At 73.7% G+C, this 17,709-nt stretch overlaps 4 protein-coding genes across 4 annotated transcripts; 2 read left to right on the top strand and 2 right to left on the bottom strand.

Moving 5' to 3' along the window:
• Positions 1-6,008: 6,008 nt before the first annotated feature.
• AURANDRAFT_6425 (hypothetical protein) lies at positions 6,009-6,494 on the bottom strand (the record flags this gene model as incomplete). The annotated part of the gene is made up of 1 exon (XM_009039570.1): positions 6,009-6,494. A coding segment is annotated over one exon (486 nt), but the record flags the coding sequence as incomplete, so codon positions are not given.
• Positions 6,495-7,515: 1,021 nt separating this feature from the next.
• Positions 7,516-13,013, top strand: AURANDRAFT_71850 (hypothetical protein; the record flags this gene model as incomplete). Its single annotated transcript, XM_009039730.1, has 3 exons — positions 7,516-9,642; positions 9,696-12,571; positions 12,682-13,013. Coding segments are annotated over 3 exons (5,333 nt in total), but the record flags the coding sequence as incomplete, so codon positions are not given.
• Positions 13,014-14,248: 1,235 nt separating this feature from the next.
• Positions 14,249-15,228, top strand: AURANDRAFT_53998 (hypothetical protein; the record flags this gene model as incomplete). Its single annotated transcript, XM_009039731.1, has 2 exons — positions 14,249-14,581; positions 14,671-15,228. The coding sequence occupies 2 exons, from the start codon at positions 14,330-14,332 to the stop codon at positions 15,226-15,228; spliced, it is 810 nt and encodes a 269-aa protein (XP_009037979.1).
• A 946-nt stretch (positions 15,229-16,174) lies between these two features.
• On the bottom strand, positions 16,175-16,972 carry AURANDRAFT_28086 (hypothetical protein; the record flags this gene model as incomplete). Its single annotated transcript, XM_009039702.1, has 2 exons — positions 16,175-16,676; positions 16,728-16,972. The coding sequence occupies 2 exons, from the start codon at positions 16,970-16,972 to the stop codon at positions 16,175-16,177; spliced, it is 747 nt and encodes a 248-aa protein (XP_009037950.1).
• Positions 16,973-17,709: the final 737 nt, after the last annotated feature.

Raw genomic sequence — 17,709 nt, 5'->3', positions numbered from 1 at the left:
GCAGGCCGTCGAACCCCTTCATGACGTCCCACCCGCTCTCGCCCCCCATCGTGCTCCGCCGTTCGTACGCCACGGTTGCGGAGTGTGCTACGCGCTTGTCGACAGCGACGCGCCGAGTGTGCTACGCGCTTGTCGTCGTCGGCCTCGCACTCGCAGAGCTGCACGACCTAGGTACCTCGGCACCGTCGACATGTCCCAGCTTGTTGCCCTCTACACAGTTTGCTCGACGCCGGGAAAGCCGACGATGGGCAGCCTCTGAACCCCAGCTTGACGCAACAACCATGGGTTCCACGGTGAGCCTGCCCGAGCCGTTCCTGCCCTTCGCCCTCTTCTCCGTGGGCGACGTCGACGGCCTCATCCACACGCACAAGAACCAGTTCGGCACGTTCATGATCACGCAGGCGCAGCTCGCGCAGATGCTCGGCGGCAGTAAGCACGCGAAGGCGCGCGCGGCGTCGCTGAGCGCGCAGCTCGGCAGCGGCGGCCGCGTCAACGCGCTCGCCTTCCTGTGCGGCGTCGTCGCGTGCAGCCGTCCCGCGGCGCTCCCGGGCCGCGGCGACGCCGTCGCGGCCAAGGCGCGGCGCGTCTTCGACCTCTTCGACCTGTCGCGCAAGGGCGCTCTGGGCGCCGCGGAGCTGAGCATCCTGCTCTTGTCCGTGGCGCGGGCCTTGGAATCCTTTCTGCGGTTAGGCGAGCGCGGCCGCGGATCGCACGTCTTCAAGGAGGCCGACAGCGCGGTCTTCGTCGGCTTGGAGGGTCTCGACGCCGCGGCGAAATTCGTGCTGCAGCGGCCCGAGGAGCCCAAGGCGGACACGCCCGAGGAGGACTCGGCGCGGTCCGTGGGCGAGGATTTGGGGGAGCCCCAGATGGACCGCGAGCGCTTCGCGGACTGGTGCCGCCGCCTTCTGGGGCCGAGCTGCCGGCCGCCGGCGGTGCTCGACGCGCTCCGGGGCCTGGCGCAGGCGGCGGCCGACGGCGACCGCGCCGCGCTCATGCTGCCGCCGGCGTCGCGGGAGGCCGAGGCCGCGGAGGCCGCGGAGGCCTTCGCGGCGGGCTTGTTCGCGCCGTCCGTGAAAGCGGAGCCCCTCTACGGCGGCGGCGGCGGCGACGACGGCTCCCTCTTCGGCGCCGCGACCTTCGACGACGAGACCGCCGCGACGCCGCGCAACGTCGTCGAGGTCGTCCGCGACCGCCGCCGGTCGCGCGACGCGCCGGCGACCGGAGGGGAAGGAGCGCCGCCGGGCAGCGCGGGCGACGGAGCGCCGCCGGGGAGCGCGGACTCCGTCGCCGAGGACGTCGGTCCCACGCCCCGCGGTGCCGCCGCGGCCGGCGGCGCCGTCGTGTCCCCCGGCGAGGCGGCCGAGGGCGCCGCGCCGGGCGGCCCCGTCGTGTCGCCGGGCCCGCCGCCGTCGGCCTCGTCGGACCGCGGCCGCGGCGACGACGCGACGGATTCGAGCTCCGGCTCGGCGAATGACAGCGACGACTACTTCGACGCGGGCGACGCGCGCAACGCGGACCCCCAGGACGCCGCGGCGAAGGCGGCCATGGTCGCCGCGGAGCAGGAGCGGCTCCGGCGCATGGCGGGCGACGAACCCGACGAGGAAGAGGAGGACGCGGAGCTCGCGGAGGAGGACGCGGCGCTCGCGGCCATCGCCGCCGCGGAGCGCGAGCGCCTCAACGCCGAGGCCGAGGACCTGCTCCTCCGCGCCGAGGCCGAGCGCGCGCGCCTCGGCCGCGCTGACGCGGACGCGGACCGCGCCGAGGCCGCGGCGGACGCGGAGTACGACGTCGCCGTCGCCGCGGCGGGCCTCGAGGCCGAGCTCGAGCGCCGCCGCGCCGCGGAGGCCGAGGCTGCGCGGCGCGGCGCCGCGGAGGCGGAGGACGCCGCGCGAGCGGACGCCGTAAACGAAGACCCCGAGGACGCGGACGCCGTGGGCGAGAGCCTCGCGGAAGATCCCGTCGCGGACGCCGACGCCGCGGGGACCCCAGCGACGCCGCGCGACGACGCGGCCGCCTTCGCGGACGACGCGGCCGCCTTCGCGGACGACGCGGCCGCCGTCGCGGACGACGCGGCCGCCGCCTTCGCGGACGACGCCTTCGCGCCGCCGTCGACGCCCGGCGTCGACGACGCCTCCGTCCTCGCGCCGCCGTCGACGCCCGGCGCGGACTCCGTCGCCGCGCCGCCGTCGACGCCCGGCGTCGTGGAGGAGGCGCTCGACGCGCCGGCGACGCCCGCGTCCGCCGAAGTATTCGACGACGTCGCGTCGCCCGTCGCCGAGGACGCGGCGCTCGACGCCTACCTCGCGCCCTCGCCCGGCAAGGACGACGACGCGACCTGGGCGCGCGCGCGCGACGACGACGCGACGTGGATGAGCGACCTCGCGCGGCCCGAGGCGACGCGCGCGCCCGCGGCGCCCGCGGCGCTCGCGGTGCTCGACGAGTGGGCCCGCCGCGACGACGGCGGCGACGTCGCCGACGACGACGACGCGACCATCGCCGACGACGTGACCTGGGACGGCGGCGCCGCGGAGGCGGCGCCGGAGGAGGAGGAGGACGACGACTTCCGGCCGCCGGTGCACTACAAGGTCAAGAAAACGGCCCAGTTCCTCTTCGACGTCCTGGCCGCGGCGCCCTTCTGCGCGGACCTCGACGACGACGCCATCGACGTGCTCGTCATGGCCTTCCGCCGCGTCGACGCCGCGGCGGACGACGAGCTCGTCTCCGAGCGCGGCGCGGCGACAGACATGTACGTCGTCGAGACGGGCGCCTGCGACGTCTGCTCGTCGACGGCGGGCCTCCTGCGCGCCGTGCCGGGCCTCGTCGACGGCGAGACGTCGCCGCGGCGCTACTACGGCGAGGAGGCGCTCGCGCGGCGTTGTCGGCCCGACGCGTCGCTCGTCGCGAACCGCGCGTCGCTCGTCTGGGCCCTCGACGCGCGCACGTTCCGCCACGTCATCAAGGGCGTGCCCGCGGCCCTGGTGGCGCCGCCGCCGCAGGAGGACGAGGCGACGCCCGCGCCGCCGCCGCCGCCGCCGCCGGTGCCGCCGCCGGCGCCGCCGGCCGTCGACGAGCCCGCGGCGGCGGAGGACGCGGCGGACGCGGCGGACGCGGCGGCGGCGGGCGACGTCGGCGCGCTGGAGGACGAGGACTGGCGGCCGCCCGTGCACTACAAGCCGCGGAAGACGGCGAACTGGCTCTACGACGTGCTCGCGGCCGCGCCGTTCTCCGACGGCGCGTCCGACGACGACCTCGACGCCGCCGTCAACGCGATGGCGCCCGCCCGCGCGAGCGCGGGCGCCCTCCTGGCGGCGGAGGGCGCGGCGCCGTCGCGCTTCGTCGTCGTCGAGCGCGGCGCCTGGGACGCGTCCGTCGGCGGCCGGCCGGCGGCGCCCGAGGGGCCGTCGTGGTTCGGCGCCGCGGCGTTGCTCGAGGATCTCCCCGAGCGCGCGACGGCCGCGGCCGCGGAGGACGTCAAGGCCTGGGCGCTCGACGGCGACGCGTTCCTGCGCTTCTTCCTGCCGCGGGCCTCGCGCGAGGCGCGGCGCCTGGCCTCGCGGGCGGCGGCGGCGCGCCCCGAGGCCGCGAAGGACGCGACGCCGACGGCCGCGGAGCTCTTCGTCGAGGGCGTCGACGGCGACGACGACGACGACCCGGCGCTGACGGCGGCGGACGCGGCGCTGGCGTCGGCGCGGCGCCGGGGCGCCGACGGCCTCGAGGCGCCCGAGCGGCTCACGCTGCTCCTCTTCGGCGACCTCGCGAGCGTCGACGGCGTGCGGCAGACGGGCGACTTCGGCGTGCGGCCCGCGACGCCCTACAAGCAGGTGAGCCGCCTCGAGCGCTTCGCGAGCGCCGTCCAGCTCGAGCGGGACCGCTGCGGCCGCGAGGGCGCCGCGGAGCCGCTCCTGCTCTGCTGCGGCGGCGCGTTCTCCGCGTCCGTCGAGAGCACGGTCACCAAGGGCAAGCACCTCGTGCCGCTCCTCAACGAGCTCGGCGTCCACGCGGCCGTGCTGGGGCCGAGGGATCTGGACTACGGCCTCGCGAACGCCGCGCGCCTCGGCCGCGGCTGCGACTTCCCGAGTTTATTGGCGAACTGCGACGACGCGGCGACCGGCTTACCGATCGCGGACGCGATGCGGTCCCAGCTCGTGACCTGGGGCGGCCGCCGCGTCGGCATCGTCGGCGTCGCCGGCGAGGCGTCCCTGAACGCGGCGCGCGCGACCCTGGCCCAGCCGGGCGACGGCGACGACGTCGAGCGGCCCTTCGGCGATCTCGGCGACGACGCGGCGGTCTTCGCGGGCGCCGCGGGGCCCGTCGACGTCGCGCCCGCGTCCGCCGCCGCCGCGCGCGAGGTCGCGGCGCTGCGGGACGCCGGCGCGGACGTCGTCGTCGTCCTCGCGGCCGTCGGGGGAGGCGCGCGCTTCGACGAGCCCGGCGCGCGCGTCGCCCGGGCCTGCGGCGGCCTCGCGGACGTCGTCGTCGTCTCCGGGTCGCGCCGCTCCGCCTACGGCGTCCAGGCCTGCCGCTACGACTTCGCCGGCGGGCTCGCGACCTGGGTCGTACGGTCGCCGTCGAACGTCGAGCGCCTCGCGCGGATCGAGCTCCGGCTGCCGCCGGTCGGCGCGGCCCTGCCGCCGGGCACCCAGGCCGTGCGCCGCGCGGACCTCACGACCGTGAGCGTGGGCACGGGCCGCGGCGTCACGCTGAACCGGTGGCGCAACGGCGACGCGATCACGCGGCTCGTCGCGCGCGCGCGGGACCAGGTCGCCGAGGGCTTGAAGGGCGAGCTCGTCGCGCTCGAGGCCGCGCTCGACGCGTCGGCCGAGGCGCTCAAGGGCGGGCGCAACCTCGAGCAGACGCGCCACGGCGTGTCCGCCGGCGAGCTCGCGGCGGACGTCGCGGCCGCGGCGCTCGGCGCGGACGTCGCGGTCGTCGACGGCGCCGCGCTCCGGCCGCTGGGCGAGCTCGAGCGGCGCCACGCCTTCACCGTCGCGGAGCTCGTCGCCCTCGCGCCCTTTCCCGACGCGCCCAAGGACCGCACGTACCCCGGCGGCACGGCCCAAATCAAGATGAAGAGCGCGGCCGCGGATCTCGTCGTCGACGACGCGCTCCGGCCCGCGACGGCTCTGGCCTACGCGCAGACCGACGCCGGCGAGGTCGCGACGCACGCGACGGCGGGGCCCGGGCTCCTGCTCCTCGAGGCCAGCGGCGCCCAGCTCCTGGCCGCGCTCGAGCGGTCGCTCGCGCGCTACCCGGCGTGGAGCGACGACTTCCCCCACTTCTCCGCGGGGCTCCACGTGACCTTCGACCCGGAGCGGCACCCGGGCCATCGCTTGTTGCGCGGCGGCGTCACGCTCCACGGCGTCGACGTCGACGCGCAGCGGACCTACCGCGTCGCGACGACGCCGCGCTTTGCGCGCGCGGCGTTCCTCGGGGACGCGAACCCGCGCGGCGCGCCCGTCGTCCTCGTCGACGCGCCGGACGGGCCCGTGCTCCCGGCCCTCCTCCGCAACCTCTTCGTCGACGTGAACGCCCTCGCCGACGCGAAGCTCCGCCGCGCGCTCGCGCTCTCGCGACCCGCGCTCGACCGCCTCTCCGCCGCGGGCGGGCCCCTGAAGCGCCGCGCGACGGGCTTCGTCCTCATCCCCGAGAAGGTCGGCCGCATCAGCGTCATCTAACGCAAGGTGGGGCGCAGCAGCGTGATCGGACTAGGCGTTAGTGGCGGCGGTGGCGTCCGCCGCGGGGCTCGCGGAAGCGCCCTCCGGGCTGGCGACCTCCGGGCTGGCGGCCTCGCTCGCGGCCGCGCCGCCGTCGACGGTCTCCGCGTCGTCGTCGTCGTCGCGGTCCTCGCGCGCGACGCGCGCCTCCGTCGCCGCGCGGAGCGCGACGAGCTCCCGCCGGAGCTCGCCGTAGTTCGCCGCGCCCGACGCCGACGACCGGTTCGTCGGGTCGCGGTGGGGCCGCCCGTCCTCGCCGCGCTCGATGGCCGCGTCCACGAGCGCCAGGATATCGTCGAACTTTCGCAGGAACGCGTCGGCCACAAACCGCCGCATCGGCTCCGGCATCGCCCGGTACTCGGCGCTCGACGCGTCGACGTTGCGCGCGAGCGCGTAGCGGAGCGTCGCGTACCGCAAAAACTCGTTGTAGGGCGCGCAGGCCGCGTCCGACGCCGCCTCGCGGCCGGGCTCGTTGACGTAGGGCCGGTCGTGCATCAGCGACTGGATGCTCAGGAGCACGGACGCGAGCGACTGCGTCGGCGACCACGACGGCCCGGCCCACGTGCCGAGGATCGAGAGGCAGACCTTGCCGTTCGCGTACAAATTCGGGTTGAAGCCCACGGTGCCCCGGCCCGTCGTCGCGAGCTCGACCTTGGGGCAGTCGCACGGGTACGCCGGCGGGAACCGGACCTTGAAGTGGAAGAAGCCGCCGGCGTAGGGCGTGCCCTCGAGGCCGACGATCATCGCGTCGACGGCCGTGAAGTCCGCGTCGTCGGCGACGCACGCGAAGAGCATGCCGCCGGCGTCGCGCTCCAGGGCCCGCAGGTCGTTGCGGATGCGCCGCAGGCAGTGCTTCGACGGCGGCGCGGTCGTCGCTGTCGGTGCCGGCGGTGCGGTCGCGGTCGGTGCGGCGGCCGGCGCGGCGGCGGCGCCGCCGCCGAACCAGCCCGAGAAGAAGGACATGGGTGCGGTGCTGGAGGAGCGTGAGGCGGCGGAGGCTCTCCCGCGTCGGCGCGCGCGTGAGGCGGCGGAGGCTCTCCCGCGTCGGCGCGCGCGCACGAGCTGGTCTGGCGGGCGCAAGTCAGGGGCCAGAGCCTCGCGTCTGGTTACATCCACTTCATCAAAAGTGGAGATACATTAACTTCTTCAAACAACATTGATTCTTGAATTAATCGATCAATACTAACCCTGATTTCGGCAGCATTTCGCACGTCGATGTCGATGGACGGACAACTTTCGACACGGCATTCGGCATGTTCCAGCCCACAGGGGGAGAAAACGAGCCTACATCGCCGTAGGAACTCGGGGGCGGAGATTCCAAAACCCCAGTCTGATCCTCGCGGGGACGCGCAGAAGCTGAGATCATTAGGGCCCGCGCAGCGCGCAGGACGTGGAGCCCGCCGCGCTCGAGAACCACAATGCGCTATGGCAACTCCTTCGAGATGGAGCCGCGTCGTGAGGGTCCGCCGCAGCTGCCAGGAGGAGTTGCTATAGGGTTGCCCATGTGCTGCGGACGCGCGACGCGGAGGCAGCCCGCAGTGTGAGATCTAGTGTCCGCAGTTGGGCGGACGAAAGATCAATCGGCAGCCGTCGATAGATATGTTTTCGCGCGCTCGTTGGGGTAACTTTTTTGATAAAGTGGATGAACTGTTCGTAAACTGGTGATGCTAAGACTCTAAGAGTTAGCGTTGACGGCAATGGTTCCGTGTTGAAGACCCGCTAGCGCTTATGGGGCAGCCTTCCTGCGCGGAAGTTCCGCCTCTCTGATGTAGTCGACTAGCAAGAAAGGGCGCGCGGAGGCATGCGCCGCAACACGGGCCGCGCGCGCGCCGCGGAGCTGCGCTTCTATCGCCACGCCGTCGAGGAGACGCACGCGGCCATCGACGACGCCGCGGCGGCGGCGGACGACGGAGGCGACGCGTCGTCGCTCCACGTCGTCGTCGAGGTCCAGCGCGCGCGGGGCCTCGCGGCCGTCGACAAGAAAGGCCACGCGCACCCGTTCTGCGCGATCACGCTCGTCGAGGCCACCACGGGCAAGGCTCTCCCGAAACCGCACCACAAAGCTTCCCGGACGCGCGTCGTCAAGGGCACGACGGCGCCGAGCTGGGAGACGACGCCCGAGCGCTTCGCCTTCGACGGCGTGCCCGTGGGTGCGGCCGGCCCGCCGAAGCTGCGGGTGGACGTGCTGAGCTACACGTCCGTGCTCTCGGCGCCGAAGCCGTTGGGGCGCGCGGCGGTGTCGCTCGCGGGCCTCGGCCCCGCGGCCGCGGCGCTCTGGCTGCGCCTCGAGCCCTTTGGGTCCCTGAAGGCCGCGACCGGCGAGGTGCTCATCAAGGTCTCGACGCGCCACAGCCACGCCGTCGGCGACGTCCCGGAGGAAGTCCTCGACGCCGAGGCCGCGCGCTGGTTCGTCGACGAGCCCGTCGTCGCGGACCCGCTCCACACCCACCCGCCGAACTGCCTCCGCGTCGCCGTCGTCCGCGGCCGCGGGTTGCGGGCCATGGACGGCAAGGGCGTCGCGTCGTCGCTCCTGGGCACGGGCCGCGGCGGGAGCAGCGACCCCTACGTGACCGTCGGAACGAAACGCTTCGTCGCGAAAACCAAGGTCAAGGCGAAGACCCTGGACCCGGTCTGGATGGAGGCCTTCGAGCTCGAATACGACGCGGGCGACGCGTGGCTCCGGCTCCGCGTCGACGACAGCGACGTCGCGGGCCACGAGTTCATGGGCAGCGGCCTCGTCAAGCTGAGCGAGCTGCCGCCGAGCCACGACGACGACGGCTCGGCGACGGCCTTCTGGGTCACCTTGATCGACGGCGACTGCGGCCACGACGAGCTCGAGTACGACTCCTTCCGCCTCAGGGCGCGCGACCGCGAGACAAATTTGGGCGAGATCAAGGTCGCCGTCAAGCTCTGCTACGACCGGCGCCGCGACCCGTCCGAGGACCGGCCCTTCTTCGACGAGGCGCCGGACCCGGCGGCCGCCGGCCGCTGGCCCAACGAGCTGCGGGTCGCCGTCTGCCGCGCGGAGGGGCTCCGCGAGGGCGACGCGGCGGTCTTCCGCTCCGGCAGCGGCTCGAGCGACCCCTACGTGCGCCTGAGCCTCGAGGGCGACTTTTGCGAGCTGCTCCAGCGCACGAAGACGGCCATGAAGACGACGCACCCGGTCTTCAACGAGATCTTCGCCTTCGAGCTCGACGGCGACGCCGTGTGCCGCCGCGCGAGGGGCGCGCCCTTCGCCCTGAAGCTCGAGGTCTTCGACTGGGACTGGATCGGCGACGACGACTTCCTCGGCCAGTGCCGGCTCCCCCTGCCGGACCTCGTCGACTACGCGCTGCACGACGCGCGCGCGGCGCCGCGGGCGTGGGTCGACCTGACGGAGGCCGACGGCGCGACGGCCGCGCGCGGGCGGCTCCAGGTCGCGGTCCAGTGCCGCTTCAACCCGGACCGCGCCTTCGAGCCCTTCCGCGGCGACGCGGGCCTGCGGCACCGGCCGCCGAACGAGCTCCGGCTCGGCGTCTTCAAGGCGCGGCTCCTCGGCGCCGCGCGGGAGGACCGTCGCGCGGGGGACCTCGCGGTCGCGTTCCGCGTCCTCGGCGGGCCCAACGCCGAGGAGGTCTTCCTCTCGCGGGCCGTCCCCGCGGGCGACGGCACGGAAGACCCCCACTGGCGCGAGGTCCTCGAGCCCGCGCCGCTCGACCCGCCGCCGGCCTACGACCACGGCGCGCCGACGGCCGCGGCCATCCCCTACCGCCTCGAGGTCGTGTTGCGCCGCGGCGCGGACGGCGTCGTCGGCACGGGCTTTTTCGATGTAGGCGCCCTCGGCGCCGCGGTCCCGCGCGCGCCCGCGCACCCCGCGGTGACCTGTTTCGACGCGTCGTGCGTCGCGGCGGCGACGGTCTACGTCGCCGTCGCCTGGACCCACAACCCGGTGCGTTCGTCCTGCCTTTGTTGTGACACGTGATCCTTCTTCTTCCCCCGCAGGGCCTCTACTACACGCCCTTCCTCAGGGAGCCGCCGTGCGACGAGGAGCCGAACGTTTTGTGCGTCGCGCTCGTGCAAGCGCGGGACCTCGCGGTCAAGGACCGGGGCCTCCTCAAGTCGGCGGCGCACGCGGCGAACAAGCTCCACCTCGCGCACTTCGCCGAGTCGAGCGCCGACGGCTCCGCGGACCCGCGCGCGGTCTTCAAGGTGAGGAGCCGCGTCGACGGCGCCGTCGCCGTCGCGTGGCGCTCGTCCACGGCGCCAAAGACGCTCCACCCGGTCTGGCACGAGCAGTGGAAGCTGCGCCTCGATCGATCGGACATCGCCGCGCCCGTGCTGTCCCTCGAGCTCGAGGACGTCGACGCCTACACGAAGAACGACTTCATGGGAAGAGTCGACGTCGACCTGTCGCCGCTCCTCGACCGCGAGGTCCACCGCGGCTGGCACAAGCTCCTGTCGACGCGCGCGGGCGACAGCGACAACGTGCGGGGCGCCGTCGAGCTCGTGCTCAAGTGGTGCCGCGACGACAGGGCGCCCCCGCCGCCGCCGCCGCCCGCGCCCGAGCCCGAGCCCGCGCCCGCGCCGGAGCCCGAGCCCGGCGTGGGCCTCTTCGGCGCGGGTCTCGTCGCCGCCGCCGCCGCGCGGGCCCACCACCACCACGACGAGCCCGAGCCGGAGGCGGGCATGGGCCTCTTCGGCGCGGGTCTGGCGGCGGCCGCGGCCGCGCGCCACCACCACGACGTCGTCTCGGAGTTCCTCCAGGCGCCCGTGGAGGTGGCCAGGACGCCGCGCGACGACGACGACGACGACTCGGACGACGACGACGACGACGACGAAGAAGAGGTCCTCGCGACGCTCCAGGAGTGGGAGGCGCTCGAGGTCTTCGTCGAGCCGCCGCGGCGGCGGGGCGCGGCCGCGAACGCGCTCGACGCGACGCGGCGGAGCCGGAGCCGCCCGACGGCGGCGGACGGCGCCTGGGAGGTGCGGCGCGTGCGCGTCGCGTCGGACCGCAAGGCCGGCGCCTGGCTGCTCCACGGGCGGGACCAGGCCGCGGCGCCCGCGCCCGTCGACCGCGGCGACGGCCGGGAGGAGGAGGCGACGGGCCGCGCGCCGGCCGTCGCCGAGGGCCGCCTGTCGCTCCGGCGCGTCCACCTCTGCGACGTCTGCGTCTGCGGGGGCGACGGCTTCGCGGGCCGGAAGTGGGTCGTGCGCGTGACGTCCGCGACGGTCCGCCGCGTGTCCGCCGCGAACCCCGAGTCCATCGTCTCGCTCCGCGTGAGCCTCGACGGCGAGGCGGCGGCCTGGGCCTTCCGGCGCGACGTGCTGCGCCGGCGGTCGGCGCTGCCGCCGGGGAAGCTGCCCCGCCGCGCGGACCGCGACGAGCGCGCCGCGGAGTTCTGCGCGGCCTGTGGCTCGGGCGACCTCGACCGCGCGAGGGCGCTGCTCGACGCCGTCGCCGTCGACGCGCGCGACGCCAACGGCGCCGGCGAGACGGCGCTGACGCGCGCCGTGCGCCTCGCCGTCGTCGCGGGCGGCCGCCGCGACGCGCCGCGCTACGGCCGCGCGCTCGACATCCTCGACCTGCTCATGGACCGCGGCGCGGATCCGTACGCGCGGTCCTACGAGGGCCAGTCCGCCGTCGACGTGCTCACGACCATGGCGGACCTGCACACGGGCGTGCCCGCCGAGGCCTTCGACGCCGTGCGCGCGATCATCGGCCGCGCCGCGCTCGGCTACCACGAGGGCGGCATCCAGTTCCTGACGGCGCGCGACGCGGACAAGGTCCGCGCGTACCAGAAGCACGAGCGCGCGCTCGTCGAGGCGAAGCGCATCGAGGAGCGGCTCCGCGACGCGGGCATGGCGCACGCCGTCGAGCCCGAAAACGACGAGCCCGCGCCGGCCGCGCCGGACGACGTCGCGCACGTCGGCGAGCTCAAGCTCTGGACGAAGCAGTCCTTCGGCACGGCGGCCATCTACGCGGCGGAGAACGACACGGAGGACACGGGCCAGGTCGAGCTGACGACGCGCGCGAAGCAGCGCTTGGCGGACGCGCTGCGCATGCACGGCGACCCGCGGAGCGACCCGCGCAACTTCATGCACGGCGCGCGGCGCGCGCCCGCGGCGCCGACGGGCGACGACGCGGCGGATTTCATCCTCGGGCTCTTCGGCGGCGACGTGACCATGGACGCCAAGTACGGGCCCGCGGCGCCGACGGAGACCGTCGAGACGCGCGCGCACGACCTCGCGCTCGAGCTCGAAATCACGCCGTCGTCCAAGGCCGACCGGGCCGCCGCGGCGAAGGAGGTGGCGTCCGCGCGCGTCGACGCCGCGCGGCGCGAGGCCGCGGCCGCGCGCGCGTCCGCGGCGGAGGAGCGCGTCGCGGCCGCAAGGCGCGAGGCGGCCAAGTTCGCCAAGCCGCGGCCGGTCTCGGCGTCCGCCGCGCGGCGGGAGGCGACAAAGGCGCCGGGCGGCCGGCCGGCGTCCGCGGGCGCGGCGAAGCCGACGGCGGCCGCGGGCGGCAAGCTTTTGGTGGGCATGTCGCTCGCCGCGGGGCGGCCGCTCGACTGGGGGAAGCAGCTCCCCGGGAAGCGGCCCGCGTCTGCGGGCGCTGGGAAGCGGCCCGCATCCGCGGGCGCCGGCCGGCCCGCGTCCGCGGCAGCCGCGCGGCCCGCGGGCGTGGCTGCGTCGGGCTTCAACGACAAGATCCGGAACCGCGAGGCGGCCGAGGCGGCGCTCCGGCCGCGGTCCGCGCACCCGACGACGGCCTGGGAGCAGTTCCCGCTGGGGCCTCGGGGTTGCAACATCAATCCGACGACCGAGGAACCGTTCTTGCTCGGCGTTCGGAACAAGCAGCAGGTCCCCGCTACCGTCAAAAAGTACGGCACGCTCGTGAAACACCCGGACCTCCTCCACTTGCCGCCGCCGCATTGGCATCGCGCGGCGTCCAACTTTTTTTTCGCGCCTGGCAACCATCGCACACGCCTAGGCATCACTACAAGGAGTCCGCGTTCACGCGCCGCACCGCGCCGAAGGCCGACGAGGCGGCGCAGGCGCGCGCGCGGATGACGCGCGTCGACGTGTCGCGGCGGCCGACGTCGGCGAAGCCCCGCGGGCGGGACGCCCGCGGTACGACGCGGCCGACGTCGGCTCCCGCGCGGCGGCGCGCGGCCGCGGCGCCGGCGCCGTCCCTGGCGTCCGCGCGGCCGTCGTCCGCGGCGGCCGGGAAGCGCGCCCGCGCGAAGATGATCCCCATCGGCTACGGCGGGCGCATGCGCCTCGTCGTGACGCGCGCGCCCGACTAGTAACCGCTATCGCAGGAAGCCGGAGTCGCGGAGCTGGATGACCATCGCGGCCTGGCAGTCGAACTTGACGCGCTCGTAGGAGACGCGGCCGAGGTGGCGCGCGACGCGGTTGTTGGACCGCGTGATCGCGTTTGAGTTCTTGCCGACGTCGATGACGGAGCGGTACTGCTCGTCGTAGAGGTGCTGCTCGAGCGTGTCGCGGAGCATCTCGTTCGAAGCGCGGCACTCGCGCTCGAGCTCCTCGATCTTGTCCTTCGGCGGCTTTCGACGCGGGATTTTGCGCACGCTCTTGGTCAGCAATAAGAGGTTCTTCTTCGGCAGCGGCTTCGACCGCACGGCGTCGTTCGACGTGTCGACGGGCACGGCCCACGGCAGCGGGTCGTTTTCCGTCGGGTCGAAGCGGTTCCGGCGCCGCCGCGGCATGGGCCGGAGCTGCGGGAAGTAGTCGGGCTTTTTTTCCTTCTTCTTTTTGCGCTTTGGCTTGGGCTTCGGCGGCGGCTTTTCCTCGTCGCTGTCGGGCTCGCTCTCGGGCTCGGGCTCCGGCGGCGGCGCCTCGGCGGCGTGCGAGCTCCGCACGCGCTCGGGCCGGTCCCACTCGAGGGGCGCCTTGTTCCGTATGTCGAGCGCGAATATCTTGAGGCGCACGTCGAGGAGCCGGAGCCGCGCGAGCCACTTCCGCGCGCAGCGCTGGATGCGCCGCGCGGCGCGCGCGGCGAGGTTGCCCGCCGCCGCGCCGCTCCCCGCGCCGCCCCGCAGGCTCATGAGGTACTCGGCGGCCTGGGCGACGGAGTTCCGCCGGCCGACCTTGAGCGCCTCGACCGCGCCGCGCGCCATCTCCTGTTTGGTGGCCGAGGTGACGTAGGCCTCGAGGACGTCGTGCTCCTTGCGCTCCCTGCGCTCCCGCCGCGAAGCGTCGCGCTCCCGGGCCATGGTCGATCGATAGCCCTTGCCGTGGTCCACGCCGGCGCCGTGGTGCCCGAAGGCCGAGTCGTGGTGCTCCAATTGCGGGCGATGGGAGAGCTGCTTCTCGAGGTGGGGGCGATAGGAGGGCAGGTGCTCGAGGTGGGGGTGCTGGCCGCTCCCCGGGCGACCGTGCTGGCTGCTCCCCGGGCGATTCGAGCTCCCCGGGCGCCCCGAGCCATGGTGCTGGGACATCGTGCCTCTACATCAGCGCCGCAGCTGCCCACGATGTTGAAGCCGCGGAGCAGTGCAATCTCAGCTCCCGCTGAGCTGTCACGAGCCCGACGAAGGAGCGTGTCGTCGCGCAGCTCACGCCGCAGTAACACGAGCTCACGCCGCAGTAAGACAAGCTCACGCCGCAGTAACACAAGCATGCGCGCCGCCTTGCTCCTCGCCACGGCCGCGGCGCTCGCGCCGACCCAGCGCACGCGCCGCCGCACCGCGCCCTTGCAGTCGTCGGTCGTCGACGCGGCGAACCCGCGGAGCGTGGGGCTCGCGCTCGAGCTCGACGACGGCACGCGCAAGGTGCACTCCGTCGCCGAGAACACGCAGTTCGTCACGGGCTTCTTCCGCGGCCTCGGCAGCTCCGACGCGTTCGCGGCGCTGTCGACGTCGTTCTACTACGTCTACGACAGCGTCGAGCGACAGGAGTGTTTTTTCGCGTGAATTTCGCCTGAAGATGTGAAGAATTCCGACCCCGTCGCACTTGGTAGGTCTACGAGGCCATGGAGCGCCAGATGGACGAGACGACGTCCCCGACGCTCAAGGCGCTCGACTACCCGGCGCTGCGCCGGTTGCCGGGCCTCGAGCGCGACATGGAGTTTTACTACGGCGCGGACTGGCGGACGGCGAAGCCGCGGCCGAGCGCGGCGACGCTCGCGTACGTCAAGCAGATCGAGGCGGTCGGCGCGGGCCCCGAGCCCGAGCTCCTCGTGGGCCACCTCTACAGCCGCTACCTCGGCGACCTCTTCGGCGGGCAGATGATGTCGGGCATGGCCGTCAAGTCGCTCGGCGACTCCGTCGGCGACGAGGCCGGCGGCCTCTCGTTCTACGCCTTCGACGCCATCCCGAACACGAAGGCCTTCATCACCGAGTGGTACGAGACGCTCAACGGCCTCGACCTCGACGACGCGCAGCGCGCGGCCATCGTCGACGAGGCCAACGTCGTCTTCCGGCTCAACATCGCCATCTTCGACGAGCTCGAGGGCAACCCGCTGAAGAGCTTTCTGTCGGTCGCCCTGAATTCCCTCAAGGAGAAGCTCTTCGGCTAAGTATCCTAGCTGACGCGGATCTGCGTCGCCGTGACGCGGAGCGCGAGGTCCCGCCGCCCGTCGCCGCGCACGACGAAGTCCCCGCCGTCGCGGGGCTCGACGACGCGCGCGTCCGGGAAGTGGCGCCGGAGCACGACGCGCGCGGCGGGCGGCGCGCCGCCGCAGGCGACGACGCAGTCGCAGCCGAGCCACGCGGCGGCCGACGACGCGAGCTTCGCGAGGAGCAGGAGGCGCGCGAGGGGCGCGTCGGCCTCGAGCGACGGCGCGCCCGTCGCGCACAACTCCGCGACGTCGTCGAGCACCAGAAGCGTCGGCCGCGGGCCCGCGGACTCGGGCCAGGCCTGCACGCTGTTCAGGTACCAGGCGACGTCGCCGCAGCTCTCGACGTACTTGAGCCTCACGCGGTCGAGGCCCGCGTCGGACCCGTGGCCGCCGAGGTCCGCCGGCGCCGCGGCGCCATCGCCGAGCACGGCGAGCGGCGGCGCGCCGCGGCGCCGGCCGACGACGAGCGCCGACGCGTCCGCGCGCCGCCGCGCGTGCCGCGCCGCCAGCGCGAAGGCCAGCGAGCTCACGACGCGCGCCGGCCCGAGCAGCGCCGCCGAACCGATGGCGTCGAGCTCATCCATGTGTGCCGATCGCTGCGGCGCGTCGACGACGCGTGCTATGCACAACTACGACGCGTGCGCGCCGATTGAAGTGTGTGCGTGCGCGCGCGTCCACACCGACGGCCTTGCGCGCTGGGGCACCTCGCGCGCGGCGCCGCGACGGTGGAGTTGGTGGGAAGCCTCGACGGCCCAAGCTCGACTCGGAGCAGTCTCGAGCGCTCCGGCAGTGCCGGCAGCCGCGCCGCCGCCGCCTCCGCAGCGGCTCTGGCAGCGGTGCCGATGAGCCGCATGCCGGCGGCACGCGCGACGGCTCGCGACGCCCCCGAAAACACGAGCTCGCCTTACCGCTTGTTCCGCGTCGGGATCTTCTTCCCCGCGGCCCGCGCCTTCTCGGCCTTCTTCTTGAGCATCTTCTCGTTGTCCATCTTCTCCTCCTTGCGGCAGGTGTAGACGTAGTAGACGTCCTCGGGCTTCTTGAGCTGGGAGACCTTGTACTGGTTGGGCATGAGCTTGGGGATCGCGTGGACCTCGACCTCCCAGGCGAGGAACCCGTCGGACTCCTCGTCCGTGTCCTCGATCTTGTCGAGGCGGTTCTCGGGGAGGCCGAAGGAGACGCAGAAGAAGAGGCCCTCGGGCGTGAGGATGCGGTCCATCTCCTGGAGGTACTTGTGCGTCTGCTTGCCCGGGACCTCGGAGCAGTAGAGCGCGTCGAGGAGGGCCTTGTCGACGACGACGTCGAAGATCTTGTCGTTGAACATGGCGGTCAGGTCCGTCGCGTCGGCCTGCTTCCACTGGATGCCGCCGAGGTCGTCCTCGAAGTACATCTTCGGGATCTCCTTCATGCTCGCCTCGCCCTTCTTCTTCTTCTTCTTCTTGATCTTCTTCGAGATGGACTCGTAGCGCATGGCCATCTCGTCGACGACGACGCGGCTGATGTCGACGTTGAAGAGGGACGTGTAGCCGTCCTCGTACATGTCGCGCGCCATCTCCGACGACCCGCAGCCGACGAGGAGGATGTGCATCTCCTTGGTCATGAACTGCTCCAGCAGCGGCTTGAGCGCCGCGTAGTCGTGGTACCACTCGAAGGGCTCGCAGTTCACGTAGTAGCGCTCGTCCCAGAACCCGGGGCTCCCGAACATGCACGTGTCGTCGGGCACGGGGTCGTAGAGCGCCGCATCGCCGAGGAGCTTCCGCCGCGCCGGCGGCATGGCGGCGGGATCGCGGCGGTGTAGTTCACGCGCGGTCTTTAAGGTTGGAGCGACGATGCCACGCTGGAAGCGATGTGGCAGCTACCTCTCGAGCACCATCGTCGTTGGCTGCCGACTACAAGAACGTCAAGGTCGGCTGCACCCTCCTGAGCTGCAGTCGAGCTGTGCGGACGCACTCGCTCGCCTCGCGCCGCTGCTTGCGGTCCTCACGAGCGCGCGATCGCAGCAGCAGCTCGCCGCGTGCATCCGACGACGATGCGACGCTCATTCCTGCTCCTGCTCGCCGCGGCGGCGGCGCGCAAGGTCCAGAAGCCGCCGGCGGACGACCTCTGCAAGATGTGCTGGCAGGTCGCCGTGCAGGCGCGGCGCGCCCTGGGCTTCCACGTGCGGCGCGACGCGGCGCCGAACGCGACGACGTGGAAGCGCGCGCTGCTCGCCGGCTGCCCCGCGGGCGCGGGCCGGCGCCGGTGCGAGGAGGACCTCGTGGGCCGCCACGCGGAGGACCTGGCCTACGAGCTCGAGGACCTCTTCGACGAGGCCGAGGGCGACGAGACGTTTTTGAACCTCGGCGAGGTGTCGGCGGCGCTCTGCGGCCACGAGTCGCCGACGAAGGCGTGTCCGCCCGACGTGCACGGGCTCCGCCCCGTCGAGGACGACGTCGCCAAGAA

The sequence above is a fragment of the Aureococcus anophagefferens genome, assembly GCF_000186865.1.
Source record: "Aureococcus anophagefferens unplaced genomic scaffold AURANscaffold_12, whole genome shotgun sequence".
NCBI lineage: Eukaryota > Pelagophyceae > Pelagomonadales > Pelagomonadaceae > Aureococcus > Aureococcus anophagefferens.
The sequence above is the reverse complement of the archived record's forward strand: the minus strand, read 5'-3'. Positions and strand labels throughout refer to the sequence as shown.